This window comes from Leguminivora glycinivorella, chromosome 12 (assembly GCF_023078275.1).
Source record: "Leguminivora glycinivorella isolate SPB_JAAS2020 chromosome 12, LegGlyc_1.1, whole genome shotgun sequence".
Taxonomy (NCBI): Eukaryota; Metazoa; Arthropoda; class Insecta; order Lepidoptera; family Tortricidae; genus Leguminivora; species Leguminivora glycinivorella.
Window position 1 is genome coordinate 5,062,857 of NC_062982.1, and position 21,236 is coordinate 5,084,092.

Here is a 21,236-nt window from a genome sequence, read left to right on the forward strand (position 1 = left end):
TTCTGATATATGTTTGCTGTTTTCTACGATGAATTGTATTTTTTGCAATTTATAAAAAGGCAGTGTACTTCAAAGTTTCGACATGACATGACATATGTATGGAGTAGATTAGTTACGATTATAAGTATAAGGAGATAGAAGGTAACATATATACGAGTAAGTAATACTTACTAAGTATTGCGTATGCGTCGAAACTACACATGACATGAAACTACCGAAACTAACTTACACATTATATTTCATGATGACGAAATGTACACAACGTAATGTCACTAATCAAGAATATGTCAGAAATAAAAATATTACTTACCTGATCAGTGGCAGTCCAATAATTTAGCTATGTTATGTTTTTTTTGGAAAAAGCCGTATTTCCTGTCCTTCATTTCCTATCTTGCGAAATTAATATGTTTGTAATATTCACTATGAAATGTCACTGATTTGTAAAAATTCTTAGAAAATCACCCAATTACCTGTAACAAAACAAAATATTTATTTAAAATAATTTATAGTAATATAAGCTCAAAATTGATACATAATCCTCTCCATACTAATACCTATTATAAATGTGAAAGTGTGTGTGTCTGTTTGTTTGTCCGTCTTTCACGGCAAAACAGAGCGACGAATTGACGTGATTTTTTAAGTGGAGACAGTTGAAGGGATGGAAAATGACATAGGTTACTTGTCTCTTGCTCAAGCGAAGCCGCTGGAAAAAGCTATAGGATTATATATAGTAAAGAGATATTAGAATAGAATAGAATAGAATAGAATAGAATAGAATAGAATAGAATAGAATAGAATAGAATAGAATAAAATAGAATAGAATAGAATAGAATAGAATAGAATAGAATAAACGTTTATTCGTGAACACAGGTAAGACAAAATACACATAATAACAACAAGACAGAAAGGAATGAAGTGCCACGAAATGGCCTCATCTCAGCGTGTTGCTGGTGACTTCCAGCGCTGATCTTCCGATGAGACCATCAAGTGAGAAAGATTCACGGAGGGTAACAGACAGAAAAAGTACAAAACACTTACAAGAACGCGGTCGTTTGACCGCCGTTAAGAAAGTGAAAACGTTACAAGAAAAATAACAACAGACTGTGATCGAAACATAAAATAAAAAGAATAATTATGAACAGAAAAAACCAAATTAATATAATATATTATATTATATATTGTAGAAATTAATAATCGCTACGTACTAAGCTTGTTACATTGTTAAAACTTTGTTACCCACGTATTTTCTTCATCATGTAGGTAAGTAACCAAATCACGATTCTCAAGTTAGTATGTTCATCCCTTATTATCGTGTTAGTAAGTAAGGAACTCGAAACTACTGCCCTCGGCGGTACAGGGTAAAGTTCTCAGCGTCGAAAGTATGAAATACAGTATTGTGACTTCACAGAAACGCTCATATTTTATGTCGTTACGTATTTCCACCAAAATGTAACAGACCAATTCACGATTCTGAAGTTCATGTGTTTATCCTTATTATTAGGTTAGTAAATAGGGAACACGAAGCTACTATCATTTAAAACTTGCTTTTCTATGATATTAAAAAAGTTAAGTGTTAAGCTGCCAAAATAAAATGTGACGTTATCTGAGTAACGGGACCTTATTGTCGATGGCGCTTACGTCCCGCGGCGTCGTATTTGTATACGAACATCGCTCATAACGACGTAAGCGCCATCGACAATAAGGTCCCTTTACCAAAATAATGTCATAAATTGTAAGCGTATTCTAGTTACTGGCTCTAGCGTATATTTTTCAAGTGTATGTGACATAAGTAAGTAAGTAAGTAATTTATTTGCATAAAATAGTGTACAGTAAGATGGTCAAAAGGTACAATTTCGTTCAACTATTTTGCCTATAAAAGGCGTTCCTTTCCTTTTCAAGTACAGTTTCGTTGACATACATTTTTATTATTTAAAGATTATACTTGAGCTGTACGCTGAACATTGTCGTTTATTTGATGTAACTATACTGTAAGTACCTAATAATATTATGCGTCCAATCGCCGGTGGCTAGCAATTAGCTCGCGTGATCGCGTCTCCAATTAGGATAGCAACCATCGATCCTCGCCGTGATAACTATGAGAATAAATACAACCTATAGATAGAACAGAAAATGCCAGCTAGGAGGAGTCATCAACACTAGACTTTTGACATGTACCGTAGCATATCGCTGAATTTGGGCGTTTCTGTTAAGATGTAATACTGTTAATGTTTTGACTATGGCAAAGAGCCGGTGGCTAGCAATTAGCTCGCGTGATCGCGTCTCCAATTAGGATAGCAACCATCGATCCTCGCCGTGATAACTATGGGAATAAATACCTCTAGCTTCAGAAAACGAGAGTGAGGGGTTATTATTTATATCGTTTTTCGTGGGCATTCCTTCGATAAATTAGGTGTCATGTTGGGTATTTTATGTACATACAATCAATTCACCTCTAGTGGATTATAAATAAATAAATAAATATTATAGGACATTATTACACAGATTGACCGAGTTCCACGGCAACCTCAAGAAGGCTTGTGTTATGGGATACTCAGACAACGATATATATAATATACAAATACTTATATACACAGAAAACATCCATGGCTCAGGAACAAATATCTGTGCTCATCACACAAATAAATGCCCTTACCGGGATTCGAACCCGGAACCGCGTCGTAGCAGGCAGGGTCACTACCGACTTAGGTCAAACAGGTCGTCAAACCCGACCGATAACAATGATAATCGACCGACATCATTGTTATCAGAATCTTTAACAAGTTCTTTTTTTTTTGTTAGGTTTATGACTTATGGCTAACTATACAAAGTCATGGTTTATTTTACAGTTTCAATTGTTTTTCAAAACGTTTCTCTTAACCCCGTCTTCGCTTAATATTCACAAAATCAAATCAGCCGCCTCAAAGAAATACGAGTATGTACCTAATAAACATAAAGAATTCCGAAACGTATTCAAAACAAGCTGACTGACATACGAACCAAAAGTCTCAGCGCAAACATGAAATTCTAAACGGGCTACCATTTCTCCCACTGAACCAAAAGTCCCGCTTCACAAATTACAATACAATGTAAAAACAATAAAACAATTGACATAACGTGTCCGTGGAACCAGTATTTTTGGGCAACGCCTGCCAAATATGGCTGCCCGAGTGTGTCGCTGTCAGGACTGTGTGAATATACTTAATCTTGGATGAAGTTGGGGATGTGTTTCGACATTTATTAAGACTCATTGTATTTGGGCTTTTACATACATACATACATATAATCACGCCTGAATCCTATAAAGGGGTAGGCAGAGCATATTATGAACTACTAAGGTTCAGTGCCACTCTTGGCAAAAAGGGGTTGAAAGAAATCCAAAATGTGATATTGCAGTGACACGTTGCCAGCCTCTCGCCTACGCCACAATTTTACCCATATCCCACAGTCGACTTCTACGACACCCACGGGAAGAAAGGGGGTGGTGAAATTCTTAACCCGTCACCACACGGGGTACATTTATTAAGACTCATTTGGGTTTTTGAACGATAATAATTATTGGGTTGTTCTTTTTGCCTGTTTGATATAACACAATCTGTGGGCTATTTCACCACAGTGACATTGACAATTGACACTGACAATTATGTGCCTGTTATTGGGTTGACAAGTAACTATGTTACTCAGTGTCAGTATTCCCTTGTTGAACAAACAATGAACGGCGAATTGTCACTGTCAGGCGTCAATTGTCACTATTGTAAAATAGGCCACTGCACTTTATTCCACACTTTAGAAAGTTACAAAGTTATGTCATTTAAATAAATAAATAAATAAAATAAATAAATATTATAGGACATTGTTACACAGATTGACTAAGTCCCACGGTAAGCTCAAGAAGGCTTGTGTTGCAGGTACTCAGACAACGATATACATAATATAAATACTTATATACATAGAAAACATCCATGACTCAGTAACAAATATCTGTGCTCATCACACAAATAAATGCCCTTACCGGGATTCGAACCCGGGACCGCGACCGCTTTGATATTTACCAGTCGCTTTTCGGTGAAGGAAAACATCGTGAGGAAATCGGACTAATTCCAATAAGGTCTAGTTTACGCTTCGGGTTGGAAGGTCAGATGGCAGTCGCTTTCGTAAAAACTAGTGCCTACGCCAAATCTTGGGATTAGTTGTCAAAGCGGACCCCAGGCTCCCATAAGCCGTGGCAATTGCCGGGATAACGCAAGGAGGATGATGACGAATAATTATTGGGATGGTCGTTTTGCAACAATGTTTATTAACACTTTCGAAACCGGGCTCTACGCGGCGCTACGACATTTTCGCTACATACGGGGAAACCCATGTAATCGGCTACGCTTCTACGAGCGGTGTACCCGACAGTCGGGTTCTTGGTAGCGAAAGTGTTAATTTGTACGCTGCACGCTGTATCAGGCCCCCGATGCAAAAACCGACGGGATCTGTCTGTTTATCTGTGTGTGTGTCCGTCTGTGGCATCGTAGCTCCCGAACGGATGAACTGATTTTGATTTAGTTTTTTTTTGTTTGAAAGCTGTACTATTCAGGAGTGTTCTTAGCCAAGTTTCATGAAAATCTGTCCACTATGTCGGAGGTTTTTTCAAAATTTTAATTTTGTGGTAAGGTATGGTACAGAACCCTTAAAACTGAAAAGGACGAGCGTAGCCGTGTTTGCATAGAAAATCGAAGCATATAAGCAATTACTTGACAAAGAACTGTAGGTGTCGCTTTTCTAAAAAGCGAGAAAAAAAAATACTGAAGTTTTGTTTCCTACTTTAAGCCAAGATTTTTTTCGGCACTATTAAATATTATTGCTAGAACATGTGAGTCATTACATGTATATTATTGTCCCAAAAGTTCAAGTGAATCGCATTAGCCAATGTTGAAATAAATGGATATTATGTAAATTAATAAAAAAATCATATCTCAGAAAATAAAAAAGATAGAAACCTCAAACTTACAGTAAATAATATTTGTCATAAGAGCTCTTTAAAAAAAAATTACAATGAACATTTGGCCAAAGGGCCGATTTTCTATGCAAACACGGCTACGCTCTTAGTATGTCTATCTATTGATTATATCCTGTTCTTTTTGTCTTTTTGATATAACACGACAAGACATTAATATCTGTGGAATATCACCACAGTGACATTGACACTTGACACTGACAATTATGTACCTGTTACCACAGAATATACAATAGTACAAGTACAGAAGGCTCACTCCTTTGATGTTCACAAAATGCCGCCACCATTCGAAATTCTTAAATACATTAACTAACAAAGGGACCGCACGCGAGCAGCCGACATTGAATTCTATTGCGCCGCTCGAAGGTCGTCACCAGTGAATGGGCCGCGAACTCGCGGCCACCGGCATGTACTTGTAGCGCGGCGATGGAATCGCGGAGTGAGCTGCCCCTGCTCTTACTGGGTTGATAAGTAACTTTGTTACTCAGTGTCAGTATTTCCTTGTTGAACAAACAATGAACGGCGAATTGTCACTGTCGGGCGACAATTGTCACTATTGTAAAATAGGCTACTGCACATTATTGCACACATTAGAAAGTTATAACTCTGCCACACTATGCTCCTCGCGCTGCCGCGATGTTGCCCTCTCCGGCCACACACTGCCCTACTCGCGCGATTATCGCACTAGGTTGTTGCCGGCCCCTTGACTCGCGCCAAAAACCGACAAAATAGGGAGCGGTGGGCATGACGAGCGGCATGAGTAGCGCGGCCACATTATGCCTCTGCCTACTTCCCTCGCTACTTCTCACGCCGCTCGTTGAGTGTGTGTCAGAGGTATTACACAGTTCAATTTACAATTCTTCAGGACGTTGCCTACTTAATGTGTTTATTTTAGTAACAAGTAAGTCTACGGAAACCGTCAGTGTATTTACCGTAAGTACTAAGTAATCTTCTATTGTAGCCAAAGAGCGAGGAAGGTGTATTTATATTTAACCAATAATCATTTAAGCAAGCTTTTTAGTACAGACAGCGAATATATAAATAACATGTCTGAATACTCATGGCAGGACAATAAACTGAAGTCAGGTAAGAAAAACGGTTCTCTAATTTGTAGTTTCAATAAACCTGTGAAATAAGCTACCAATAGGCTACCTACTTAAAACTACTCACTGGAGGGTGAACAGGGTGGCTAGCCGAATGGCACAATCGCTCACGAAACGCTCACGAAACGAAGCGCTAGTAGATATCTATCTATCGCGCTTGCGTATTGGCGCGACAGAGCCAGCGGCGTATCGCTTTCGTTTGGCGTCGGAGAAATGCCATTCGGCTACGGGGCCAGGCATGTTCTATCGTAGGCCACGTCTACGCCTCAACTGGTCTGTGGCCATGAGTAAGGCCCTTTATTACAAAACAAATAACCTAGCAACTAAATTTAAATTTTAAAAAAAAAACCGATATAGTGGACCGATTTTCATAAAACATTGCTAAGAACACTCCCAACTAATTCAGCTTTCAAACAAAAAAAAAATCTAAATCGGTTCATCCGTTCGGGAGCTACGATGACACAGACAGACTCACACACGGACAGACAGACAGACACGTCAAACACCCCATCGTTTTTGCGCCGGGGGTTAAAAAAGAAGAGGTAACAAACATATTGAAGTAGGTACTTATTACTTACAGTATTATGTTAAAAAAAAAAAAAGTAAGTAAAAATCGTTTATTGTTGCACATAAACACAAAGTCATTTGTTACAAAAGATAGGTAAAATTTACATCCATTTGTGCATATCCTAATTATTGTTAACACAAGCCATTAGGCCTGTACCGCGGGAGACCTGTATTGCATTTATATGTCATGAAAGTTAGAAAAACAAGTTAGCTATATAATTAAAGTACAGTGTAAACAATGATTAAACATTGATTCTGTTGTCTAAAGTATTACAGTTTACAGAAGTTATTTTATACTATGGTTATAATTAAGTTATGTTGCTATTATAATTATTATTCATAAATATTATCAGCGACATGACAGACACAATATTCTTAAAATGGATACGACAACCGGAACGAAACAATACCTTAAGAATGCCTGCAATAAAACGAGGCGATGTGGCAATAATTTTGCTTAATGTCGTCATTTGCCTCGCGGATAACAATCGTGTAACGCGTTCAAGAACCGCTGTCATCTTTCATAAAAACGATTTTAATTCTAGATGTTAAACTTTCGTTAGACATCCATACTTCCATACTTATATATTATAAATGGGAAAGTGTGTGTGTCTGTTTGAAGGACAGCCTTCACGGATTTTTTAAGTGCAGATAGTTGAAGGGATGGAGAGTGACATAGGCAACTTTTTGTCTCTTAATTTCGTCACAAAACTGACAGTGAGCGAATTTTTGATAAAAGCTAGTATTCAAATATTTTGAATATTACTCGTGTACTCACATTCGGCGACATGTTTCGAATCATTTGGAGACCCCTAATCAAACGTGAGTGCCCGCAGCCCGTATTTTTAAAGACAGGCAAGTTCCTTAGATATTTTGAATTGAATTGAATTGAATTGAAATCATTTACTTCAGACTTATTGGTCCATAATAATAAATAAATACATTACATTTTAATTTTTTTTTTAATTTAAATTAAGAGATTAAAATTACATTATACTAATTAATACTAAAATAATTAAATTATAAATAACAACAAAATTAATCAAAATCATACATTAATCATATAAAACTATTATTAAATTTATTCAATTATTTTCTTTATTGGGGAAAACAACGGACATAGGAAGGTCATACAGATAAGAAGATATTAAATTATATATTAATAGGTACAATTTACATCCTGAGACAATTCCCACTAAGATTTATGATTTATACTATCTGCTATTTAGGGCAACTATTTCAGTGATGATAGATCTTAATAGGCACTAAACTAAAATACTTATTTTAACAACTACTACTCGATAACTAACAATAATATAAGTAGGTACGACGTGGGTGGCTTAATGTTCTTTAAGTACGAATATAATTCAGACGCGTCGATTTTTTGCAAAATTCTATAAAGATAGTAGGCATAATATAATATATGTGAGATCGTTTTTAAGATAAAAACAAGCTACCTAAGTGTACATTATACGTTTTTACTGCTAGATCTTTATCTTAAAGATAGACTACCCAACATAGATTCCGTATTCTTCGAATGATGAGTCGCTTAAACACGCGGACGGTACAGTACAGATAAAGAATATATTAGTATAAGTACAGAAGGTTCACTGCTTTGATGTGTACAAAACGCCGCCTTTCGTTGACGTTACGTGGCGATCGAAATGCAACTGGCCCTGTCGCGTCAATAATTATATGGAAGAGCTATAGAGAGGGATATCTACGATACGCTACAAAGCGCAAGCCTTGTGACGTTGGCTAGAGAGAGTAAATACGAGAACTATAAACTCCTTTAACTCATAATCCAGGATAGATCAAAGTCAAAAGATCCTCTCCGGACGATAACGTAACTCCTGGCTCAAAAATTTACGAAAAGGTTTAAACAAAGCAATCGATCGCTCATTATTCTGCGCCGCTGTATATAAGCCCGTATAGCCTTTATGATAGTCAATCTCCGGTAGGAGATAGCACTGGAAGCAGAAGCGATCTATACTTTTTTCGAGGCGTAAAAACTTAAAAATGTCAAATGTGCAGGCGTTCCTTGGACTTGATGAAGTTCGAATTTGGTGGCCCTCTTGGACTTGACGCCCTGGCCCAAGGACCCTGGCTCGCTCCCCCCTAGATTCAGGGCTGACTGGAAGAAGAAGTAGATACGTACGCCAAACCTCGGATACTGGCGATATGGCACAAACGCGTTCACCACAATAAGCTCGTGAGGTGAACGCGAACACTCGTAGACTGATCTATCTCAGGTCGACTGTTGCGTATTGACAGGCGGACGGTAACCGACTACCTTTCGCGGCGGCATTTTCGTTTTGGTAGCAGGAGTGGCCATTCGGCTACAAAGTACTCTTTATTATACTCTGACGCGGTCTAGTGTGAAGCGATCTGAGTCTCGCAGTCTAGCTCAAGGCGTCAAGTCGTTTTTTTTCAAGTTTCAAGTTACGATGAATTGGACCCGCTCCTTGAAAGGATTTATTAAGTGAACTGGTTGGAATTTATTTTCTCCAGTTTGAGTTGAAGTTATTTCTGTTACTGCATTTCTCACTCGGGAAACGTTATTTGTATGGAAATACAAATATGTGTGTTGTGGGAAGAAAAATTTATGCAAGAAATTATGATTGAGATTTTTTCCGGAGTCAGCATATCTAAACGCATTTCTAAACGCTATTAAGGAGGTGAAAACATGTAACAGAAATTCAATTGGAAGTTATTGTTCCTGTGATCTTGAAGTAGGATCTCAGAGTTAGGTAAGTTAGGTAAATTAAATTGATTTTTTTAATTGTATTAAAAAACGTACCTATAAGTGGTTTTGTACCGGCGTTCAGTAAAAAAAGTGAAAATCATTCTGAAGAGCCTGATTCTGAAACATCGTAGCTACATCGATATAACTGGCCGTGACTGTACTTATAATCAATTCAAAAATTATCACCCAGTTAAACAAATGCGCTTTTAATTAAAGTACTAAGAATTCATCAAACACCAATACAGACAAATCATGTTCACAAACACGGAGCAAATTGTCCGACTAATAAACGCGGAGTGAGCTCATTATTCGGCGTGTGCGCACGTCGTAATTCGAGCTGTCATCTTCAACGGCTGTGGTCGCGAGCGTTCTTATTTTGAATATTTAAGCGCGGTGCACACTCCTCGCATAATTTTTAAGGAGACGATTGGCGCTATATGAATTTATAGGTACTCATGATAGGTCAGTTTCAAAAGTTAGTTTTTTTGAGGAACGTCATTTTCGACGCTGACATATTATACAGAGTCAGTCCAAGATAAGTTGGCTACGATTTCGGCAGTGTAAATGTTAATTTAAATGTCAAATTGCGACGAAATGGCTCGCTCTACCATATTATCACAAGGCGTGCAAGGTGAGGGTATCAAAATAGCCAACTAATATCATGGCCTGACTATATGCGATCATCATATTATTATCAAAAACTAATATTTGACTCACCTCTCTTAACACTCTAAAATTCGTAAAGCGGCGTATATCGGGTCAGTTGTCATGTTAGCATCAGGTTCTTATGATCGACTATTTTATTGGCTTATTTCCCCTTATCTCTTTTTGATTCGTCTTGAGACTTGTTTTAAAAATTATTGATATGTATGTTATTTAGTGTAAAAAAGAGATGTGTGAAGAATCTATCTCGTGTATTCAGTGTCCCTAAGTATTTCTACCTGTTCTACCTTAGGCCCATTTCTCAAAACTGAAAGTTACAAGCGGAAGTCTCTTTCCAACTTGTCATATTAGACATTGACTACCGCTTGTAAATTGTAACTTGTAGCTTCAAGTTACAATTTTTCTTTCGTTACTTCTACCTTACTAAATAACTATATTGGCTCAGTGATCCAGAGTGAATCTTGGCCTCCGAAACGAGAGATCGGCACCTATCCCGATCCTGCGCAGCTTCTTGCCAGTCATTGACTTGAAGCAGCATCCGGCACCACACTGTCCTCCCAGCGATACCTGAGTCAACCCGCCGGACGGCCACCAGCCGGTCGACCCAAGAACGCTCTCTTAACAGCCCGATCGTTTCCCATACCCATTCTAAGTCTTCTACCTTACACTCTAAATAATATAATTATTATCGGCAATGTGTACCCTACATAAAACTGATTAATGGCTCGATGCATTCGGCCAGTGACCGAGTTGACAAAATTAGGCTGAATGCCGTCGCAGTAACCTTTTCATTCGAAAATATAGGCGCCTTGTGCGTCGTGTCATAGGCTATTACATAATTCACTTAAGGACAATGAGACAGGTCACTAGGGCGCCGAAGCATACCTACTAGGAGCTTTCGTAGATACGCTATGCCTGTTTGTGTGGCCATCCGTAGTTTACTATTATAATATTATCACTGCTCATTAGTGCCAGAAAACTGAAATATAGTATAGACACACAAAATTGGGTAGGTCAAGTTTTTTTGAAGATAGGATAAGATGAAATAAAAAAAAGCGATGTCAACTGTCATTGTCATTGGTGTTTTTAGGGTTCCGTGCCAAAAAGGTACAAAAGGAACCTTTATGGCGACGCTCTGTCCGTCTGTTTGTCTGTCACATTTCTAAATATCTCAACAACTACTTATGGTATCGACTTGAAATTTGTTTTTTTCAATTTCTTACAATTCAGCACGCGCTAAGGCATTATCACCTCATCTGCTATTAAATTTCACAAACGTCATTTAGGTCACTTATAAGAGATAATAAATAAATTATACGAAATAAAAATAAAAGAGCCACCTTTCCGTGTCTGTTTATTTGCCGAGAAGGAAATATGTATATCTAACTGTGATGTATGTGGGTACTAGCCAACAATATATGTATGTAACATATAGGTGGGTAGAAATAGATTCCTTTGTCTCGATTAAATATCCTAGCGAACGGACGTGTCTTATTCCTGAACCTGCAACCCTTAGTCGATATCAACCCCTAGGCATACCTATTTCTCAGTGGCGACGAGTTATCGGACCTTTGGTGTGCGCGTTGTGAAAAAAAAAAAGACAACAATGTCAATCGGCAAGATAGGCGAGTTTAAGATCGCGTCGGACAATTGGCGGTTATATGTAGAACGGCTTGAACAGTATTTCTTGTGTAACAACATTAAAACTGAGTTGCAAGTGCCTACTTTAGTGACCGTGATTGGTGCCGAGTGTTATGAACTCTTAGTAAACTTGTGTACGCCAGATAAACCTACTTCAAAGACTTTCACCGAATTGACCACCATTTTAGAAAAACATTTACAACCTAAACCCAGTGTACTGGCAGAACGTTATAAATTTAGACATAGGAAGCAGGGAGATAGCGAATCGATGTCTAATTACGTGGCAGTTTTAAAAAGAATGTCTAAGACGTGTGACTTTGGAACGTGGCTAGAAGATAGTTTGAGGGATCAGTTTGTATGCGGAATTCACAGCGAGACCGTTCGGCAGAGGCTTTTTGCTGAGGATAAGCTAGACTTCGCAAAGGCTTTTAATCTGGCAGTTAGTATGGAAGCAGCCGAGAAGGACGCCGCGATGGTTGATGGGTCTCGAAAGCCTGCTAGCGACGGGACAAGCACGGTGGCGTCATGTCAAGCGATAGCGGCGAGTACGTCACGGCGTAGGAAGGACGGCGCGCGGGGACCATGGCAACCGCGGGGCGCAGAGCGAGGCGCCAGCGCAGGCCGGGGCGGCCGCGTCAGCGGTTGGCAGGCGGGGACGGCGGCGTCGGTGGGAAAACGGCGTGACGCACACTGTAACGCTTGCGGCGGGACACACGGCACGGAAACCTGTCGGTTCGCGCGTTATGTGTGCAAAGTATGCAACAAGCAGGGACACTTGCAGCGAGTGTGTCCGTTAATGGTGGATACTCACAGCATGGAGGTGAAGAACATGGTCCGGCAGGGTGAAACATATAGTGAGGACAGTGACATGAGTGACGAGGTAATTATTATATATGTTAATAACATTAGAGCCGCGGATTACAAACCTATTTTTATGAAAATAAATGTGCAGGGCATTGACCTTGAGATGGAATGTGATACAGGTAGTGCAATATCTTGCATCAGCAAAAAAGTGTACGAACAATTGTTTCCGCAGTTAATGCTATATGATAGTAATGTAAGATTACGTTATTATACAGGAGAGCTTGTGAAACCGGTGGGTGTAGTAAAGCCGCTTGTAAAATATAAAGATAGACATAAATATTTGGAGATGTTTGTAATTGAAAACGCCAAATCGGTTTTGATAGGTAGGCAATGGTTGGCGGAATTAAATGTGTCAATACCTACGCCATGCAAACCTTGCGATGTTAATAGTACAGAGATAAATGAAAATGAGTTTAACTTGGCGGATTTCAGTTCCAGATTTTGTGACGTGTTCGCGGATGGTTTGGGGCGGTTCACCGGCGGTCGCGTGAGCATCCACCTGCGGGAGGGCGCGCGGCCGGTGTTCCTGCGCGCGCGGCCGCTGGCGTACGCGCTGCGCGCGCCGGTGGAGCGCGCGCTGGACCAGCTGGTGCGCGACGGCGTGCTCACCCCCGTCGACCGCTCCGACTGGGCGACTCCCATCGTCCCGGTAGTGAAGAAGGACGGTAATGTTAGAATTTGTGCTGATTATAAATTGACGTTAAATAGAATGCTAGAAGTCGACCGATATCCGTTACCTAGGGTAGAGGATTTGTTAGCACGCTTGTACGGGGGAAAGCGGTTTAGCAAAATCGACTTATCCCAGGCTTACGCACAATTTGAGCTGGACGATTCTCGAAAATATACTGTGATTAACACTCATAAGGGGTTATTCAGATATAACCGGCTAGTATATGGGCTGTCTTCGAGCCCAGGAATATTTCAGAGGCGTTTAGAGCAAATGTTTGCGGACTTGCCCCACGTAGGGGTATTCCTTGACGATGTGATTATCACGGGTAGTGATACGGAATCGCATATTGATAATTTAGTTAAAGTGTTTGAGCGGTTGCAAGCATACGGGTTGCGCGTCAAAAAAGAGAAATGTGCATTTTTCGCTAAATCGATTAATTATCTAGGGCACGTAATAAGTGAAGACGGCATACATACTTGCCCGGAAAAAGTTAAAGCCATCGAGGCCGCGCCGGCGCCGCGTAACGTATCGGAGTTAAGGGCGTTTATAGGCATGGTAATGTATTACGCGAAATTCGTCGGTAATGTTAGTAGTATAATGGCGCCATTATATAATTTATTAAAAAGCGGAGTTAGGTTCTTGTGGGATAAAGAGTGTCAGGCAGCTTTCGATGAAATCAAGAGGGCACTCGGATCGAGTCAAGTGCTAACACACTACTCAGAAGAATTGCCACTGGTGCTCACATGTGACGCGTCTGGAGTAGGGGTCGCTGCGGTGATATCGCATGTCACAGAGCACGGAGAGCGGCCCGTGGCCTACGCCTCGCGTACCCTTACAGCGGCGGAGCGCGCGTACGCGCAAATAGACCGGGAGGCGCTAGCTATCATATACGGAATTCGTAAGTTTCACCAATACCTGTACGGACGTAAATTCATATTACGAACTGATCACAAGCCCCTGACGTACATTTTTGGAGATAAAGTCGGAATTCCGGTAATGGCAGCTTCTCGCATTCAACGATGGGCGGTGCTCTTGTCGGGGTACGACTATCAAATTGAATATGTCGCATCGAAAAAGAATTGTGCGGACGCGCTCTCAAGATTGCCGCAGACGGGAGAGAGGGCATCGGGCGGTCATGAAGAAGTTACGTACATAAATTTCGTCGAGAGCTTCCTTCCGGTAACTAATAATGATGTACGGGTCGCGGCAGCGAAAGATAGAGTAGTGAGTAGGGTAATCGGGTACGCGCAATCAGGGTGGCCGTCAAGTTGTCCAGACAAGGAGCTGGAGCCGTACTTTTCAAGACGGCACGAGTTATATGTTGACCGTGGGTGTTTGATGTGGGGATATCGTATGACCATTCCTAATTCATTGCGTGAAAAAATACTGAAACAGTTACATATCAGTCATATGGGTATCATTAAAATGAAATCACTGGCGCGAAGTTACGTGTGGTGGCCCAACATAGACGCGGATGTTGAGGCGTTAAGTAGGGGTTGCGAGACTTGTGCGTTGGAGGCCGTCGCACCACCACGGGCCACGCCGAGTCCATGGATCTACGCTACGCGGCCTTGGACCCGGATTCACGTAGATTTCCTACAATATAAAGGCAAGACTTACTTGATTCTTATCGACTCGAGCTCCAAATGGGTTGAGGCGTTTGAAATGTCACGCACAAACTCGTCCGCTGTAATTAAGGAACTAAGGGCGACATTCGCTCGCTTTGGTTTGCCGTCGGTCGTGGTTTCAGATCAAGGACCCCCCTTTACAAGTACAGAATTCAAACAATTCTTGACCCAGAATGGCATTGAACAAGCTTTTTCACCTGTGTACCATCCGGCGTCCAACGGGGCCGTGGAACAAGCCGTGAAGCTGTGTAAACGGGCCATAAAGAAAGCGTTTAGGGACGGGGTAGATGTAGACATAGCGTTACAAACTTACCTTCTAGCTTACAGGAATAGCGTACATAGTACCACAGGTGAAACTCCAGCAATGCTTTTACAAAAACGAAATTTACGATCAAGGTTAGACTTATTACGTAGCGAGAGCGGGTTGGAAGACCGGGTACGTGACGCGCAACGCCGCCAGGTCCAGGCCGCGAAGAGCGCCATCCCGGAGCGGAACTTGGCAACCGGTGATACTGTTTGGGCGCGAAATTATACCGGTGCCGATAAATGGATCAAGGGTACAGTAGTAGGCAAGGAAGGGTCACGTAGGTATACCCTAGACAACGGAGACGGGCGACTTCTAGTTAGACATGTAGATCAAATAAGGCGCAGATCAGCTCTATCTAGCATTCCGTGTCCTTCGGAGCAGGAGGCCGACGGTGATGAGCAAGCTGATGGCCAATTAGAGACTCCCGAGGTGCATGCTGGTGGTTCGACGGACCTGGGTGAGGTGGGGGCCGAGACAGTAAGGGGGGAGGAAGTACTAGCCAACAATATATGTATGTAACATATAGGTGGGTAGAAATAGATTCCTTTGTCTCGATTAAATATCCTAGCGAACGGACGTGTCTTATTCCTGAACCTGCAACCCTTAGTCGATATCAACCCCTAGGCATACCTATTTCTCACTAACCACTAAACAAATAATTGAAAGAACTTCGTTAATAATTGGATCCTTGGCTATTTTCAGTATTTTTATTGAAGCAAAGTAGATCCAAGCGGAGCAAAGTTTCGAACTTATTAAGCTTTATATTTCAATGCTACTCTTCAATGGGAATTTCATCGGTGGATAAATTAATGTTCGATGTAATTCAGAAAACTGTTGCTAATCGTTCGGTGTAAACTTCAAAATGGAGAAATTCAATTACTTTCTTAATAAATAGGTACAACGTAATCCATAATGGCTGGAGTTTTCTCACATCGCCATCAGTACTGTAACTAAAAGACTAATGTCCTCAATGAACGAGCCGTGACATCGGGGAAACTGAATCGACGCTGACTGCGCATGAGTTGATTTCACGGCGCGGTTATCTCCAATAAGCTGCCAGTATAGCTTGAAACCTTACTTATTCAAGAGGAATTAATTATAAAAGCCTTAATTTACTATTAACTTGGTAGAAACACTAAAATCTAGTCTTGTAGTGTTTTTTCATACGCCGCACCAACTTTTCTTCTCTGTTTGGCTCCAAGGTTGACTGGTAGAGAATGCCATGTAGCATTAGGTCCGCCTTTTGTATTTGTGTAATTATTTTACTGTGCACTAAAGATTAAAAATTGAATAATTAGGTTATTTATAAAAAGGGGCTAAAATATGTGACGCCGGGCCATTTCTCAAAACTGAAAGTTACAAGTGGAAGTCTCTTTCCAACTTGTCATATTAGACATTGACTGCCGCTTGTAAATTGTAACTTGTAGCTTCAAGAAATGGGACCACCGCTTTATGGCAGAAAAATGTATATAATCGTGTCAGATTATTTTCCCCTCACTAGCTCGGAAACACGTGTTTTGTCCTTCAATACCAGCGGGTAAAAACGCATTTTATCCACTAGTGGGTAAAGTAATTTAACCTTGAATAAAGTCAAATTAACTGCTTTAAAATTCATAAAAGTAGGTGAATCTAGTAATAAAGATGATTTACCACCTGTGGAACAGTGGAAGCAGTGATAAACGCATTTTTTGCGTTGTAGTTTCCTCGCTATAATAGTGAGGGGAAAAATTTTGTGTTACACTCGGGTGCAAATGTATTTTACTTCTCGTGTGTTAAAAAACTCGCAAGTTCAGGATTCTATTCTCGAACCACTCGCTTCGCTCGTGGTTCAACTATAGAATCCTTTCACTTGCTCGTTTTTCAATTCCACACTCGGCGTTAAAATACAACTTTGCCCCCTTGTATAACAAATAACTATTTTCTGCCTTTGTTGTGTAATAGTACATTACGATACAAGTGCGTAAAAAAAGGAAGTTCGAAACGAGTGGCGATAAATTAAAACACGACCGAAGGGAGTGTTTTAAATCGACACGAGTTACGAATTTCCTTTTCGCACGTGTATCGTACGACGTTTTTCAGTACAGATGAGCCTCCGAAGTTTCGACCTGGCATATAATAAACCACTTCTCGCACTAGTGCGTAAAAAAAACACCTTCTGTACTGAAAAATATTTTTACGGGTGGCCGTACCTACACTTTTCTGATTTCTCACACTATGTTAGTACTGTGAATGTGACTAACAGACTAATGTCCTCAATGAACGAGCCGTGACATCGGGGAAACTGAATCGGCTTCGTTGACGGATGCGATGCGCCTGACTTGATTTCACGGCTCCACAGCACTGTCTCAACAATATTCAATAATTGTATTACTTAGGTCTCAAAGTTCCAGTGTAACCTGATACCCAGTAGATACCTGGCAACAATTAATAACGCACCTGTAGGAATCTACTAGAAGCACATAATACTCTGGAAAAGAGTAACTAACCCTACTTAATGCGATACTTGCTTACAAATATTAAAGAAGTAGATTATTTTTATTTTAGTAGGTAGCTTAAATAGAGTTATATTATATATACTCATGCTCATGTATGTATTCATGCCTGTATTCACTAAAGGGCTAGGCAGAGTACCTACCTAAATGAACTGCTAAAGTTTCAGTGCTACTGTTAACAATCAAGAGGTTGAAAGAAATCGACACAATCGACTTCTACGACGCCCACGGGAGGAAAGGTGGTCAAGGACACGGGGAAATTAGTTGTTATACACGTTAAACTTTCGTGAGACATATTCAAATAATTTATGCATCGACGGTTGTACTCACGTTATTTTAAATCGCAATTGCTGCGACATAAAATAACGTGAATACAACCGTCGATTCAATAATTATTTTAAATTAGTTGTATTCAAAATAATCGCGCTTCTCAACACCTTTAGAACAGGGACCGGCCCGCTATCCCTTATACGGGGTTTTGTATGGGTATTTCGTTAGACTTAACTTACCCTACCCTTTTGACGCGATACCCTTTCATTTTGCTTTTAAAGCCCTAACGAAAGCGCTTACCTAAAATAGCCCAATACCCTTTCAAAACCCTTATCATCGGCTCAGCCTAACGCCATAAGGGTAAGCCTTATACTGGGTTTTATTTGCTTTCCCTTATAGCATATCGTGCGAGTTTAAATCCTGTACCTCGCTCATAAAGCACACATTACTCCGAACGAAATAACATACGATCGTTACCTACGGTGGCACTGTGTGTGATATTTGCGCGTTTCTGTTTGATGGAAACGGCTGTAGATAAAATAAGGTTCAATTTTCAATACCAAATACTTATAGTTATGATAGGCTCCTTCTTTACTCAGGTGTAACACAGGCAAACGCTGCTTTTTAGGGTTCCGTAGTCAACTAGGAACCCTTATAGTTTCGCCATGTCTGTCTGTCCGTCCGTCCGTCCGTCCGCGGATAATCTCAGTAACCGTTAGAACTAGTAAGCTGAAATTTGGTCCCAATATGTATATCAATCACGCCAAAAGAGTGCAAAAATAAAAAATGGAAAAAAAAAATTTGGGTACCCCCCCTACATGTAAAGTAGGGGCTGATAATATTTTTCATTCCAACCCCAACGTGTGATATATTGTTGGATAGGTATTTAAGAATGAATAAAGGGTTTACTAAGATTGCTTTTTGATAATATTAATATTTTCGGAAATAATCGCTCCTAAAGGAAAAAAAGTGCGTCCCCCCCCCCTCTAACTTTTGAACCACAAGTTTAAAAAATATGAAAAAAATCACAAAAGTAGAACTTTGTAAAGACTTTCTAGGAAAATTGTTTTGAACTTGATAGTTTTTGAGAAACATATGGAAAACTTCGGAACCCTACACTAAGCGTGGCCCGACACGCTCTTGGCCGCTTTTTTTTATCGGACTTGTCTTGATGAGTACCCGATGTCTTGTCTAGCTGATGCTGAACCCTGGCTGCACCTAGGGGAACTCGGGTTTAGTGTAAGACAGGCAAACGCTGATTTCGTCATCGGACTTGTCTTGATGAGTACTCGAGTGAGCAGTATCCGAAGTCCAGCTGATGCTGAACCCTGGCTGTACCTAGGGGAACTCGGGTTTAGTGTAACACAGGCAAACGCTGTTTTCGACATCGGACTTGTCTTGATGAGTACTCGAGTGAGCAGTACCCGAAGTCCAGCTGATGCTGAACCCTGGCTGCACCTAGGGGAACTCGGGTTTAGTGTAACACAGGCAAACGCTGTTTTCGTCATCGGACTTGTCGTGATGAGTACTCGAGTGAGCAGTACCCGAAGTCCAGCTGATGCTGAACCTTGGCTGCACCTAGGGGAACTCGGGTTTAGTGAAACACAGGCAAACGCTGTTTTCGTCATCGGACTTGTCTTGATGAGTACTCGAGTGAGCAGTACCCGAAGTCCAGCTGATGCTGAACCCTGGCTGCATCTAGGGGAACTCGGGTTTAGTGTAACACAGGCAAACGCTGTTTTCGTCATCGGACTTGTCTTGATGAGTACTCGAGTGAGCAGTACCCAAAGTCCAGCTGATGCTGAACCCTGGCTGCACCTATGGGAACTCGGGTTTAGTGTAACACAGGCAAACGCTGTTTTCGTCATCGGACTTGTCTTGATGAGTACTCGAGTGAGCAGTACCCGAAGTCCAGCTGATGCTGAACCTTGGCTGCACCTAGGGGAACTCAGGTTTAGTGAAACACAGGCAAACGCTGTTTTCGTCATCGGACTTGTCTTGATGAGTACTCGAGTGAGCAATACCCGAAGTCCAGCTGATGCTGAACCCTGGCTGCATCTAGGGGAACTCGGGTTTAGTGTAACACAGGCAAACGCTGTTTTCGTCATCGGACTTGTCTTGATGAGTACTCGAGTGAGCAGTACCCGAAGTCCAGCTGATGCTGAACCCTGGCTGCATCTAGGGGAACTCGGGTTTAGTGTAACACAGGCAAACGCTGTTTTCGTCATCGGACTTGTCTTGATGAGTACTCGAGTGAGCAGTACCCAAAGTCCAGCTGATGCTGAACCCTGGCTGCACCTATGGGATCTCGGGTTTAGTGTAACGCAGGCAAACGCTGTTTTCGTCATCGGACTTGTCTTGATGAGTACTCGAGTGAGCAGTACCCGAAGTCCAGTTGATGCTGAACCCTGGCTGCACCTAGGGGAACTCGGGTTTAGTGTAACACAGGCAAACGCTGTTTTCGTCATCGGACTTGTCTTGATGAGTACTCGAGTGAGCAGTACCCGAAGTCCAGCTGATGCTGAACCTTGGCTGCACCTAGGGGAACTCGGGTTTAGTGAAACACAGGCAAACGCTGTTTTCGTCATCGGACTTGTCTTGATGAGTACTCGAGTGAGCAGTACCCGAAGTCCAGCTGATGCTGAACCCTGGCTGCATCTAGGGGAACTCGGGTTTAGTGTAACACAGGCAAACGCTGTTTTCGTCATCGGACTTGTCTTGATGAGTACTCGAGTGAGCAGTACCCAAAGTCCAGCTGATGCTGAACCCTGGCTGCACCTATGGGAACTCGGGTTTAGTGTAACACAGGCAAACGCTGTTTTCGTCATCGGACTTGTCTTGATGAGTACTCGAGTGAGCAGTACCCGAAGTCCAGCTGATGCTGAACCTTGGCTGCACCTAGGGGAACTCAGGTTTAGTGAAACACAGGCAAACGCTGTTTTCGTCATCGGACTTGTCTTGATGAGTACTCGAGTGAGCAATACCCGAAGTCCAGCTGATGCTGAACCCTGGCTGCATCTAGGGGAACTCGGGTTTAGTGTAACACAGGCAAACGCTGTTTTCGTCATCGGACTTGTCTTGATGAGTACTCGAGTGAGCAGTACCCGAAGTCCAGCTGATGCTGAACCCTGGCTGCATCTAGGGGAACTCGGGTTTAGTGTAACACAGGCAAACGCTGTTTTCGTCATCGGACTTGTCTTGATGAGTACTCGAGTGAGCAGTACCCAAAGTCCAGCTGATGCTGAACCCTGGCTGCACCTATGGGAACTCGGGTTTAGTGTAACGC

General features: G+C 41.4%; 2 protein-coding genes across 2 annotated transcripts in view; one reads left to right on the forward strand and one right to left on the reverse strand.

Moving 5' to 3' along the window:
• LOC125231852 (netrin-B-like) overlaps nt 1-21,236 on the reverse strand; it is a 326,574-nt gene that overhangs the window by 74,142 nt on the left and 231,196 nt on the right.
• On the forward strand, nt 11,706-13,104 carry LOC125231849. Its single transcript, XM_048137427.1, has 2 exons — nt 11,706-12,599; nt 13,016-13,104. The coding sequence occupies exons 1-2, from the start codon at nt 11,988-11,990 to the stop codon at nt 13,028-13,030; spliced, it is 627 nt and encodes a 208-aa protein (XP_047993384.1). The 5' UTR covers nt 11,706-11,987; the 3' UTR covers nt 13,031-13,104.